The 14362-nt window shown below is 38.8% G+C and overlaps 1 protein-coding gene across 6 annotated transcripts in view; it reads right to left on the reverse strand.

The window, feature by feature from the left end:
* The window catches only part of LOC116817055 (zinc finger MYM-type protein 4), a 55714-nt gene that overhangs the window by 17922 nt on the left and 23430 nt on the right, over window positions 1-14362 (reverse strand). For all 6 annotated transcript variants that reach the window (XM_075060820.1, XM_075060819.1, XM_075060823.1 and 3 more), the window contains 11 exons: window positions 12285-12363; window positions 11620-11872; window positions 9320-9494; window positions 9008-9220; window positions 5897-6047; window positions 4479-4594; window positions 4092-4367; window positions 3467-3617; window positions 3060-3232; window positions 2294-2444; window positions 169-309 (listed from right to left, as the gene is read on the reverse strand). In XM_075060820.1, the coding sequence (XP_074916921.1) occupies window positions 169-309; window positions 2294-2444; window positions 3060-3232; window positions 3467-3617; window positions 4092-4367; window positions 4479-4594; window positions 5897-6047; window positions 9008-9220; window positions 9320-9494; window positions 11620-11872; window positions 12285-12363 (1879 nt within the window). The remainder of the gene's footprint in view (window positions 1-168; window positions 310-2293; window positions 2445-3059; window positions 3233-3466; window positions 3618-4091; window positions 4368-4478; window positions 4595-5896; window positions 6048-9007; window positions 9221-9319; window positions 9495-11619; window positions 11873-12284; window positions 12364-14362) is intronic.

The raw sequence follows: 14362 nt of genomic DNA on the forward strand, positions 1-14362 counted from the left end.
TATCGCGTAGTGTAGACGTGGCCAAAGTGCAGGGCAATGAAGAACTGGGCCTGTTATCTTCAATGGGAGCAGGACCTAATGTTGCCGATCAGACCTATGAGCAACCAAAATACAAGCTCAAGAAAAAAAGATGTAAAGACTTTGAAATTGTGCATTAAGGAATTCTACCTTGTAAGACGTTGTTGGAGTTAACCGTGGGCTGGGCAGCAGGGGCACTTGCTAGGGATACCACATTTGCTATAACTGGAGTTGAATCCTTCCTTAGAGAAGGAGGGCCTGATGAAGAAGTTGGAGTCATGGAAAGGTTTGCTGTTTAGAATGAGCGGAAGAAATCGAGAGTAAGCATTAATATTACTGATAACAGGGCGTATTCATAGCTATCTGACATATTATGCAAGATCCACCCTCCACTCCAATAAATACACAAGTTTTTAACTATAAGAGTGTAAGTATCAACTGCAGGTTTTTAATTTAGATTAAAAAAATCTGTTTCTTTAATTTCCATATGCAAACCATGCTACGCAGTCAGTGGGACATCTCAAAAGTTGATAACAGCATGAAAGGGCCTATTTGTATTATTATGTTTTATTTCATAAGTGCTGTGGGGCCAACTGAGAAAAGGACCTCATTGTGCTAGGCACTGAACAAACAGTAGTATAAGAGACAGTCCATGCCCCAAAATCCTTATTAGCTAAATAACTCAGGTGAATTGTAACACTGCCCTACGAGACTCTTCACTGTCAAAGGCTGGTTTAAGTCCTTGACATTCATAATCTCCATGTTTACCATATTTCACCAAAGATACTGTTTCCAGCAGTCTCTGGTACTACCCCGGGCACGTAAGGCCAGATTGTCAGAAGTGTTGTCCACCTGTAGCACATCTGTTTCAGATGAAGTTGAAGGTAATCTGAACTTCTGAAAATCAGGGCCCTGGTACCTATCGCTATCCTTTCTACTTAACACACACTTACTGACAAACTTTACACTAGACCAGGAGTGTCAAATGTTTTAGTAACATTTAGTATAAATTAATTACTGAGTTACATATTGCCCTCAATCCACAGCAAAAGTCCCACTGCTATCAATAGGAGATTTGCACAAGGATCAAGGGTAGAATATGGCCTGGAAGCATACAATCCACTAATATTTATTATCTGGTGAGTAACTTACAGTGTTGCAGTCGCTATCATTCACTGGCAGAATATGCCCCTCTTTAGCACCACTACTATTTCTTCCCTTTGTTTCTCTTCCTCTTCCTGTCTTCCTCCCCTCTAACACTTCATTCCCTACGGCAACTCACAGTTCCTATTCCTTGGGGATGAACTGTCATCCTCCTTCCCATTCCATCTGCTCAAATAATCAGTGAGGAATAGCTACAGCTTACATCAAGCTTAACACTAATATTTTAAGAGTCAACATCTAATCAAACTGGAGCTCAGAGTCATTGTTTCAAAATGTCTTCAGATTTGGGAAGACAACCGAGCACTGGTTAAATTGAGTTCACATTTGAAAGTCTGTCTTCATAATCATGAAGTTTACAAATGCGTATTTTTTAAATGAATACTTAGATTCTGCCAAATATGATGCTGCCATGTAGGCTGCTTGAAGAAAATCAGGTGCCTGACATCTCTGCAACAGATATTACACTAATCTAACGTGCTTTTGCAAACAGGGACACTCAAAAGTAATTTTTAATTTGTCTCGTTTTCTCTACATTGAGCATTTGTATCTACTTAACATGTAGAGAAATCTTGTTTCTCCGCTACAGAGATTAAAGTAACAAGAGGCAGAAGAGCCTTAGATCAGTGTTTCTCAAACTGGGTGGGGAGGGATCACAAGTGCAAGGCTGGCATTAGGGGGTGGGAAGTAGGGCAACTGCCCGGAACCTTACACCACAGGGGGGCCTGTGAAGCTAAGTTATATGCTTCAGCCCCAGGCAACAGGGCTTGGGCTTTGGCTTAGTAGAAGGGGTCACCATTTTTCGTGGTTGTTTTTTTTTTTAAAAAAAAAGACCAAAGGAGGGTTGCCAGCACAAAAAGGTTAAGAAACACGGCCCTGTATCATAGAATCGTAGGTTTAGAAGGGACTGCTAGGGTCATCTAGTCTAACCCCCTGCCAAGATGTGGGATATACCTGAGTCCATCCAATGGCTATTCTCTCAGTAGGGGATGTGTGTGTACGTTATATGATCTATTGAAAAGGTCCACTGAACTGAGTTTTCCCCGAAATGGTCATACTGTATTATCCAAAGCAATTGTTCTGTTCTTATGTTCTAATTCACATCCTATTTTACCTGTGTTGTTCTGAGGTGGGGGTTCAGACACAGTTTGCTGATTACAGAACATCAAAATACAAAGCAGGTTGCAAAAATGTTTGATCTCCCCTTGCCATTTCATAGACTCACTGAGTTTACCTTGTCTTTTACAACCATCACACTTTGCCATCTAAAAAAAAACCAGCACAGGGAAAAAAATTAAAAACACTCAAATACCAGGATAACAATGAATGCATATAAGTGACCCCCTTCCCACCTACCTCCAAAAAAAGCTTTCCACTTATATGCTGGTACTTTTATAATAGCTGCAACATTTATTGGCACTGCCACAAAACAGCCTAAAGAATGAGAGCATTAGATTGTGTTCTCCTGTAAGGTTCCTTTATATGTAGAACTGGTGTTCACAACTACTTGTGGGGGGTGGAAAGGACATTCAAAGGCACAAAGGGAACCTGGGCATCCATCTCCCCAAAGCCTAGGAGCAGCACCAAAGCCAATAGACAGGATTTTATAATTACAGAGGCACAGTGTGGTGAGCTGTGTGCACCCCAGGGTGAGACAGAGAACAAGCAGGGCTGAAGACCCAAGTAACCTGACTAATTCTGACAGCAAATGCAAAACACCAAAGAGTGAAGACTTCTTTTTCATTCAGCTCCCACAGATATGCAAGATCTTTAACGGCAGCAAAGGTCCACTGTAGACAGTTTCACGCAGCCTTTGGGCTTCTGAAGTTCTTTTGTGATGGCATTTAAATTTCAGAAAGTGATGCATGAAAGCTACTTACCTGATAAAACAAAACTGTAAATTTAGACATGCATTCTTCTGAGCAGAACTCCTCCATCTTTCCCCCAAAGTGATTCTGGACCAGTTTGGGGGAAGCCTGTAAACAGTAACTGCACATCTTACAGTGGTTTCCCCAGCGTTTAGCCAAGTCGTGTTTATAGAGCAGTTTACAACCTAAGACATCAAAGGAAGAACAAAAACAAACAATTTATATTAAATTAAGGTGTTTTAGTTCTTGACGTTAATTGTGACTTTACGATGCTTTATTAAAATTGATCATAAAAGTGTAAAGTATAGACAAAGACCTAGTTAGGTTAACAGATGAGATTTCTCAGTTTATTGCTCTAATTTTATGGCAGGATGCTTTCTGATAGGATTTACCTGACACACAGGCCTGCCTTTTCTTACCTTCACTACAGAATGGCTTGTCTATTCCTGAGAATCGCACAATCTCCTTGATAATCTTCTCAATTTTGCAGTATGCACACATTGCCATTACACTACTTCTCTTCTTGTATTCATCACAGCAGGTCTTCCCACAAAACTGAAACATTTTACCCTGTAATTACATGAGAATAATTCAATTATGCCAAATCTTGTTTCACCTCCAAAACCAGTCTTTTTAGATAGCTAAAAAACAAAACAAAAAACATGTAAGGGATTTCTAGTGCTGGTGAAAGTCACCATTTGATAATGGTGGAGAATAAAATCCACAGAACAGATGATGCACAAGGAGGGAGTGGAAAGGTTCCTACAGATACTCCTGACCAAAGGGATCATCTCTAGACCCAAGAAGGAATGCTGCCTACATATAGTCATTTAATCCTTTGCCTTTCTTTTGAGGCAATCAAAAAGGAAGCAAATCAATGCCAATTTTGATGGTGGTATTGCTGTACCGAACCTACTACCCAAATCCTAGGATAGCTGGCCATAGCAAAACACCAAATGACTATTGCCAGAGTGCCCCACGTTATGGTTTTGTGTCTGTTTCTGATTCAGAAAGATCTGCATGCAAAGCTCTAATCTTTATTACCTTGTAGTCAAGCAGCTCAGGTTTAGTTGCAAACAGTCGGTTACAGTGCTGACACTTGAGTTTCACAACAGTGCGGGCGAAAGTGACTTGCTGGGACTGAGCAGCGAGCCTCTGGAGACCAGCTGCAGCTGAGCTGCTCATGGAGCTGGGGGAGACAGTTGAGGTAGTGCCACCTGATGCTGAGACCGTTGCCCCAGAGGGAATGCTTACAATGACTTGACCCTGCGACAGGGGCACCACGGAGGAGTTCATTCCTGCAGGCTTGTTGAACAAGTTCTGTTGGAAAGCAATTAAGGAAGGTATATTTTGCAACAGGAAACCCATCTCTTGGAGCACTAATCTGCCATTCTATTAACTGAACTTTGAAAGAAAGTCTGGACATGATACCTGAAAAGCTACAACGCAGCTGTAACTGCAGAAATTGCGTATACTACCATCTGACATAGCCAGGTGATACTGAGGGATTGCTGAAGTTTTACAGCTGTTACACTGAACTTGGACACCTGATGGAAAAACAATGAAAAAAGAAAACCCAGTGAATAAAGCCACACATAAGCATTTCAAATGGCTTTATACTGTGTGTACAAAAAAACACCAACGACTCTGAATGACAAAGTTAGATATATTTAAGAAAGAATATGACCAATGTCCTATAGAAAAAGCAGCCAAGGTAGATTGAGCACTTTATGATAGGTTGACATGAGCACTGCAATGGTGGTACATAGGTGCCTGCATAGTACTTTATAGTTAATTAATGCTCACAGTATTGCTGGCAGGTCAGTAAGCATTTGCCCATTTTACAAGAGAAGCATCTGAGGGACAGAAGCTAAAGCCAAAGGGGGAATGAGTGTCAATCTGGAATATTAAAAGGCATAAGTTCTGGGACCCACACCTGTCATTTGTGACATGTAAAACCCCCAACCCATTTAAAACAAAAAATAAAAATACAAAAGCTGCTGTTTAAACAACAATACATTTGAAGGGCTTAGCAGAAACGTGATGATCTATGTACAAGATATAGGCAGCAGAGTACTAGAGTGATTAAAGTCTGCCCAGTGCTTTTGACTATCTATATGAAAGCTATAATTTTTTAGATTATAATTGTAGTACTGGAATACAGTGTACACAGAACGTATGTTCCTTGATAAAATCCCTTGGTTAACTGGCTGAGAAAGAACTTGGCCACAAAGAACTGGAGTGTTTTACAAACAAAGGCCAACAAACCAACCATGCACTGGTTATCACCTCAGAATCATCATTTATGCACAATTTCATTGCAATTGTAGGCATGTCCATGACAAAATAGTGCACTAGACTAGTGCACCCTGCCATTCACACCACACCTGTCTGTTTCATGCTTGTGAAGAGGAAGTACGTTAAGATTTACAGGTATCTTCCTGCTCTCTGAAGTCATAGGAAATTCTGCACAGGTTGTTATTCTAGCAGACAGGGAACAGGATGTGCATTAGATATCAACACAGCAGACAGATCCACTTTTAGGGAGATCAGTATTCAAAGCATGTCAGTAAGTTTACACCCAAGTGCACAACAAGAAAAAGAAGTAGTAAATGAAAAGTTGATAAAACTTCAGCTTCTTATTCTTTTTTCCTGGCAAAATAAGATAATATTTAAACTGGAAGCACTGCAAAGTTAATAGGTGTATATACAACAGGAAAAAAAACATAGCTCTTATTTCAGCCTATTATTTACATTACTTTTTTAAGCTTTGTTTTCAAGATGAACTAAGTTTGATCTAAACTAGATGGAACTATGGATGTAAAACAAAAACAAAGGAATAAAGTTACCTGCAGATGTAACCATTTTAACTCTGTAGGCTGACAAACAGTTAACAGAGCAAAAGAGTTCAGTCTTTCCTAAATTATTTGTGCTCTCTATCATCTCAGCCGAAGATCTCAAAGACTTGCACAGTGCACAGGGTGTAATTTTTGCTGATTTCTGCGGAAAGAATAAAAGAAGTCACTCATTTGCAGGTTTTATGCAAATTTTAAGCTCCAAATTAACCACTCTAGCACATAAAAATGTACATAAAATATGAGACCCAGTGTATGTGAAGTTTGATTTCTTATGAAGTTATTGCAGTGTTTATTACATACAATATATTTCTTCACTGTAACCGTGTGCTCCCTCATGTTTCTTTGTACTCTGTTTTATATCTAGGTTGTAAGCCCCTCTTTCTGTGTGTGTAAATAGTACCTAGCATGATAGTTCTGGGGCCTCCAGCCACTGCTGCAGCACAAACAATTCCACGCATCTAGTAGCTTTTGTTGGAGTGTCTCAAATATTTTGCTAAAGTTAACTTTCAACACACAGTGAAGTAAGTACACACTACTGCCATTTTTGCAGATGGAAAGATGAAGGCACAGACAGGTGAAGTTACTGCCTAGGGACACAGAGTTACTGGCTGGGCTGAGACTAGAGTCAACTACCATCTCCTATCCTTAAAAATGAATTTTGTTCTGTAATCAAGTAATATCAGAATTTCGTGGAAGGACACAAGGGAAAGAGAGACTAGATACAATTTAAGGATTTAAAATATCACAGACAAGCAGTTGGTTAGAACTGGTTTATCAGTTGTGATAAGTATATTTTGGGAATAAAAATATAAAAGCAATAAAAGATTTATTAACCTTTCATTTTTTGTATAAGCTTTGTAAATATTATGGTGGTGCCAGTAAGGTCTCCATAGTTAAGGTTATGCTGAGATTTGTACAAACAGAAGTAAAATCCCTTTTTTCACTGTTTAATTAATTTGGTTTCTTAATTTGTCCCAACAGCTCTTCAGAAGACAATTTAATTGTGTAGGTCATTTTCTGGATGAAATGTTCCTATTTTTCCAGAATAAACACTTAAAAAAAAATTATTTTGAAATTCATCCCCTTTTTTAACTTAGGTAATCTGAATAATGGAATTGCAGGCTCTTCAAATGACATACTGCATGCTTGCTCTAGCTACAGTGGAGGGAATTTTTTTCTAAAATTAATTTTTTTTAGATGCTATTTGTCTTAACATTTTTGTTTTAATTATAAATCAAAAGCTCATGTCTTTAAGAGGCACCATTACAACATCAGAGGTAAAGACGAATGACTAGGGAGGTATGGATGACCCTATCATTGTCCCCTCCCACATTCTCCATCACCCAACTCCCTTTACACAGTCATCTCTCCACACCCACTGGCTCCCCACAAAACTGCTTTCTGGAGTTAGAGGAACAGAAGAGGAGAGTGTGGGTGCTGGATTGTTAAGAGATGTGAGGACACGGAGGGACATTAAGTCCCACCACTGATCTGCAGCTGTACAACTACAGTGTCTTAAAAAATTTCTTCTAAAAAGGAGAGAGATGGAAAAAAAACATGAAGGAAAAAAGAAAAAAAAACAAGGAGGAGGATGCAAGTGACCAAAACTTAAAATATGCTCAGCCATAGACTGAATTTCTTAAAGCCCTGGGAGAAGGAGAGGGGGGAGGGATTATTTGCATCGTTTGCAGGAACAGAACCTAAGAAAGAAAAGAATAAAGAACGGAAGGCTAGAGGCTGACATTAGTACAGGACACAGTTACCGTTGTGTGGGTGCCTTGACTATACATTTCTTTAAATTGTTTGATTGCTTAAGTTTAGCCTTAACTCTAGTTTTTTGGAGTCGCATTCCTTTTAGGGGGATAAAAACATTCTTGTAATTCTGTACCTTCAATTATTGATATATACTCTCAAAATTTACCACCAGATTAATGGAGGTTTTTCTCTGGGAATGTCTAAACAAAATATAGACCAGTGATACTGAAACAACTGTTTCACACAGCTAATGGCTTTCAGCTGCAGAGCTATAGAATATTCACTATTCACACTGGAAAGCAAGAATTAGCCAGCTATTTTTTTTTTTTTTTTAATTTTTTTTAAACAAGTTAAAGGGATCAGAAAGGGCAGTGAATCAAGCAGAGTTGGGAAGAGAGGAAATAAAGCCCCTGAACTCATTGTCATATGAAAATGTTTGTGATATATGTTCGTAATTCATTTATGCAGTACAAATGGGTTTCTCCAGTGATATACAACATAAAATTTAAGTTTGAAATTATTCTTTTCTAGATTTCTACTGCATAAAGACACATTTTTCTCCCTTTTCCCATCTAAGACCTGTTCCTTGCTCTTACATTCAGGTTTAGGCTACAATGTTTAGCAATGATCATTGTTTTTGAAGGTATATTTTTGCATCTGCATATCAATTAACTGCAGATACAAATGCCACCATTTAATCAGCCAAGTACCTGATTTGCAGACAGAGTCAAGTATCTTGACATCTTCATGGTGATACTTGAATGGACAATGCAAAAATGGAGGTTACATTTAAAATATCAGGGCGTTATTATTTATCTTCTATACAATGCTACAAATCTACAGAGTACCATATTGTGGTAGGAAGGTTTCTAACAGGTAACTGGCCCCTACACTTAAGGACTTACAACCTAAAGACAACAAAATAAGGGGCACAGCTATTAGAGCTTGAATGTTCAGCATACGGTTTTCTTAGAGACAGGCTTGAGATATAGTTTGGATGTCAATTTGAATTTCTCCAAAGTTGGTGGTGTCTGGATACAAGACTTTGGTTTCAGGTCTATTTCTAGTTTATCAGAGGTGGAGTCAGAGGAAGCTTACCATATGCTGGCAGCCATTCTAGGAGTACAAGGTGGCATGAAAAAAAGGTATGGAGACAAAGTGACATATCTGAGCAGAGATTGAGAAATTAAAGGGCAGAGAGGTATTCAGGACAGGGTTAATGAGAACTGAAACCTTCTGTTAACAGACCAGGTCTATTCCTTAAATAGTCTAAAGTCCACACTTACCAATTAAAGTAACTTCTCAATCAATGGGACACACGAAGTTTTATAAGTATCAAAAAAGTACCTGTTTGTACCCAGTAACACATGTTGAACTGCAGAACTTCTTTGACTGTCCTTCTATTTGAAGAACGTGGCATTGGCCAGAGCCACTGTAACAGTAGCCCCCACAGTTCTCACAGCAGTTCATAGTCAAGTTATTAGCAGAACGGAACTTGGAGAAACAGGCATCACTGCAGAGTTTGTGTACAACATTCTGATAATTCACTTCATGTCTAATCTAAAAAAATAAAAAGTAAAATAGTCGGTGTCCGAGACATTAAACTGTTCTGATCTGCAGGAAATTCAGACGAGAAAGTAGAAGCTACATATAAATTACCACTGCATTCTTCTGGCACATGCTGCACTTGGTTGAAATGCTGTTAGTATGAATAGTAACAACAGGTTTCCTTTTCAATTCATATGTAGAAAGACATGACTGGCTGCAGAAATCCTTGCTGGAGTTTGTATTGTCAAACTGTGCAGTGATCACATCCTTTGGATTTAGGATCTCTCTATTTAAATTAAAAAAACAAAAACAAAAAACCCATCAGATTGATACACCCATGGCCCTTGGCAGACCAAACACATTGTCTGGAACAGCAGTAGTGCAGTGATAAGAGAGCATGACAGTCTCTCACTCCCGTGGGCTTTATTTCAGTACAGTAGCCTTCCTCAACTATACACCTAGCAGAATACACTGAGACAAAACTTCTTTGTTTAAAAATCTCACTCTCAAGGCAGATTGTGTTTTTGTGACTGCTTTACACATTGTCTTAGACAATCTGGTTTGCTTAGATGTCATTAAATAACTGTTTTTAAATGCAGTATGGAAAATGAGGTGATGTAGACTGTGCAAGAGAAACATTTGTCAAAAACTTCAGACAACAGGATACATAAATTAAATTCAGAAGAGTTCTTTTAACAAGGAAAATACTCATCAGAGGGGAAAAACATCAACAGAATACAACTCCTGATCATTGTGAAGCCAATCCCAAGATGCCTTGACAGTGCTGTTCCAATCCTTCCTCTTGTCACTTCTTGTGCTACTCTATTTGATTCTTAACTGCTGAATTTGACAGAGACGAGTTAGTTTTTCATCTTATTTCCTGCCCTGCCTGCTCTCTTAATTACTGCAACTCTTTTGGCTAAAATGCTTTAAAATTTCTGAAAGAGCAAATCTTCTATGCCAATGCTCTTGATGGAAGGCTTCTGACAGTAAAATCAAGTTTAAAATAACACTATTCTTACAGCAGATGAGAACTACTTTTCTGAACACAAATGTGAACAGCAGACAACTGAACTTTGTTGAATGGATTTTTCACAGTGATGCTTTAAACAAACCAAAATAACAAATTGCAGTTTTATATTTAAGCTGAGCTAACCCTGTAAATCTGAAGGTAACAAATCTGTTGTTGAGGAAGTCACAGTGATATATAAACAAAGTAGAATTCACTTTGCAAAGTGACTTTCGTAACTAAAAATATCACATATGAATAAGCAGCAAAGAGTCTTGTAGCACCTTATAGACTAACAGACGTTTTGGAGCATGAGCTTTCGTGGGTGAATACGTAATATGAATAACTCTCCCTGATAATAGATCCAGCCACAGTTAGGCTCAGAGCCTATTCATTGCCTCAGGAGTATGGTATTTATTAGATATTGATGAAAGCTGGAACAGCTACACCCACAATTTCTCTTGGTTTAGTTTGGAGATAAGGACAAAGATATGGTTTATAGGAATTAGAACTGCTTCTGCAACAGTAGACAACAAATCCTGGTTCAATGCTACTTTCTTATTCAAAATAGGCTTTTCAAATTATGCCTATAAAAGGATAAAGTTTCTTTTTCCATACTTGACAGGAGTTGTGAGCATCTGATTTAGGTCCTGACATCCCCCTAAACCAGAAACTTATTTCATGCTCAATAATTTCAGCAAGGGTTAGATATTATATAATGAAGTGCCACCAGCATGCTCTGAGGTGGCTTCTTTGGTCAAACTTAATGGACAAAACCTAACCTTGCAAAGTGGAGAAACTACCCCTATTGCTAAATTTGATAAATACCTTAGAGTACTAGAATTTGTAGGGAATCTCATGAAATACAATCTATCAATTACATTCAATGACTAAAACTTGATTTTACTTCATTGACTTTAGTAATTTAATTGTTTTAAATTGAAGAGCATCTGTTAAATGTATTCTTAAAATATATTTAAAACTTAAAGAAGAGTAAGTCTAATTTTGTATATGATTATTTTAAGAATGGGGGAAGGGGACCAAGTACCTTTTGAGAGGCAAACTTTTATTTCCTATTGATTTTAACTGGAAAAAAAGGTGTGCATATCAGGGTAAGCGTTTTAAAAATATATATGTAGTTGCATACAACAGCCCATTTGCAGTGACGGAAAACCAAGTTCACACTACGATTTGCAGACAACTAAATCAGCAGAGGCAGAGAATGAAATGTATTTCTGAAAGGAAAAGACTGGTGATAAAAGTGGGCCGGGGAGGAGGACGGGGAGGAGGAGAGAATGTAAAATAGCAATCCCTAACAAGCTAACTTTTCTTCACAAACAAAGCCTTTGATTATTCATCTGAATGTTAGTTATTACTAGAACTAGCTAGAACACTGCTTTACTTTGAGCAGCTTGAGCAGGTCTTCTTTGTAGAAGCTGGTGGACGAGAAGCTGGAACAGTGTATCCAGTGAGGCACAGTGTGGAGCAGAAGAGCTGAGTAGAGCCTTTCCTCTGGTACGCCGTTTGTCCCTTCTGGAGGATTTTTTTACAGCCAGAACAGGAAACCCGAATGGCTGTGGTTGGAACTGAAGGCAGCATTTTACTCATGCCAGAGGATGCCACAGCCGGCTGGAAACCTGATGTCAACTGTGGAGCTGGAAAAACAAGAGGAAATGTATGTTAACAGCCAATATGTACTGGGTGAAATTCACCCTGTGCAGAAGGCCAGCCTCTGCATTTGAGGGACTAACTGGGACTTCAGTAATGCACAAGCTTTGTCCATACATACGTATATATGCGCCCTGTGCTGGCCTTCTGCACAGGAGCAAATTCCACCCACTGTTATAACTAAATACATACTTCTACATCCCTTTCAGAGTTAATTCTCTCTTGAGTTCTGAAATACAAGCGTTTGTAGGTCTCCAACTGAAGAGTGTCTAGAAACTGACCCAGACTTCATTTCTGCTGCAGTTAGATAACAAATGAAAAGCATGCTAACCCACGGGGTCATTTTCTGAAGTTGAAACGTGGAAGATTTAATTAAATTGGGTCGGTTTTGTTCCTTACCAAGGGGACTGCCACTGACTGAAAACACAGCACTGATCTTCAGCTCCCCTTCCTGAGTTTTTGGCTGCTGGCCATACTCCTGAACAGAGGAAAAACAGAGACCAAATAAACAAACCTGACTAAAAGTGACATTAAAACAAATGAAATGACATCAATTCCTTCATAATGTGCTACTGAATACAAGGTCCAAGAAACCAAAAAATGAGAACTCTTCATTAACTTCTATGTCAAAAATCAAGGGCCAGAGACATACCAGACATTGTTGCATACAAAAACCATACATATACCCACTGCATTCACAAAGTTCACATTGGTGTATGCAAACTGTTTAGTGTGTGTGGAGATTTCATAGCATGAATTGTATGTTCCCTTCCTCGGTTATATTTTCAAGACACTTTGAGGGCCAAGCCTTAAAACATCTCCATGATTTTCCCCAAATAATTAGCAGTTATTAGAGAGCTTTTCATCTACAGAGCACATTGCAACTTATTGTTCTTGCCCTTGCCTTGTAAAATAGAAGCAAGTATAATCCTCAATTTACATATGAGAAAACAGAGATTACGTGACTTCCTCATCTCCATAAAGGGAGTAGGTGTCAGAACTAGAATGAGGCCTTCCTCTCTTCTATTCAAACCATGCTCCCCTACTTACTCTCTCCAGACATTTAAACTAAACAGCGGCCACCACCCAGAAGCAAGGCACATTCTATATGCAGATTCTAAAGTTTAAAAAAATAGTTTCATGGAACTATATAAATGTTTAAACAATTTTCAAAACACACAAAACATTCAATGTTCTACAACAATGAGGAGTCCGGTGGCACCTTAAAGGCTAATCAATTTATTTGGGCATAAGCTAATAAATTGGTTAGTTTTTAAGGTGCCATTGGACTCCTCACTGTTTTTTGTGGATACAGACTAACATGGCTACCCTCTGAATGTTCTATGATGGAATCTACAAGGCAGAAAAAGTTTATCCTATTTCCAAGCATGTGGGGGCAGTAAAATCCACCTACTGTGTATAATGTCAAGCTTTATATTTCTATTGGGGCTGGAGGAAAATGCCCAACTTTTTTCCTAAGGGCTTGTCTAAACTACGCAGCTTTTAGCAACAAGGCTATGTTGACACAGCCTTGTCGCTAAAAGTCAGTGCGTGTGAACACTCTATTGGTATTTTGTCAGCACTTTTGCCGACAAAATACTTACAGCCCTGCAAGCAGCATAAGCTTTGTTGGCAGAAGAACGCTCCTGCCGTTAAAGCCGCATTCACGCTGCCGCTTGTGTCGGCAAAACTTGTCTTTCGCCGGGGGTGTGTGTGTGTGGCTTTTTTTAAGCACCTGTGAAAGACAAAAGTTTTGGCGACAAAGTAGGAGTGTAGACAAGCTAAGAAAACTGAGTTACATCTCTCAGAATTTCCCACAAGAACACCCAGGGATACTAGTCCCCTTTGGGAACTGAAGGACTCCAACATCTGAAGTTTCTTCTCTTTTAAAAAGTGAAGTTTTATCTGCATGCACCAGAACTGAGCATTTTTTTTACTATAAAAAACTTTAAAACCACTGAAAAACACTGTAACTTTTAAAGTTTACAAATCAGTTGTAAACAGATGTTTTAACAACTTTAATTACAGCGTTAGCTGCAGGCATTGTTGGTAATGGGAATAGGATCACACCCTGATGTCCATTATGCATGATTGAGTCCTCAGAGAGCAAAATTTCAAAGCAATACAATGTAACTGAAAACTAGAAAGCACCAGTCTTAAAAATCACTTGCAGCAAAGCGTGCTGTGTATTTCAGGTTGGAAAAAAAACATTCCCAATTTAACAGAGCCAAATTAAAGCAAATCCTCACCAGCTTCGATATTTCTCCTCAGTAACAAATAAAGATGATTACTATAGGGTTCTTTAACCCAAGGGATTTGTGTGTCTAAGAATTTAAACTTCATAGACTCATAGACTCTAGGACTGGAAGGGACCTCGAGAGGTCATCGAGTCCAATCCCCTGCCCTCATGGCAGGACCAAATACTGTCTAGACCATCCCTGATAGACATTTATCTAACCTACTCTTAAATATCTCCA

The sequence above is a fragment of the Chelonoidis abingdonii genome, chromosome 25 (genome assembly GCF_003597395.2).
Source record: "Chelonoidis abingdonii isolate Lonesome George chromosome 25, CheloAbing_2.0, whole genome shotgun sequence".
NCBI classification, from domain to species: Eukaryota; Metazoa; Chordata; order Testudines; family Testudinidae; genus Chelonoidis; species Chelonoidis abingdonii.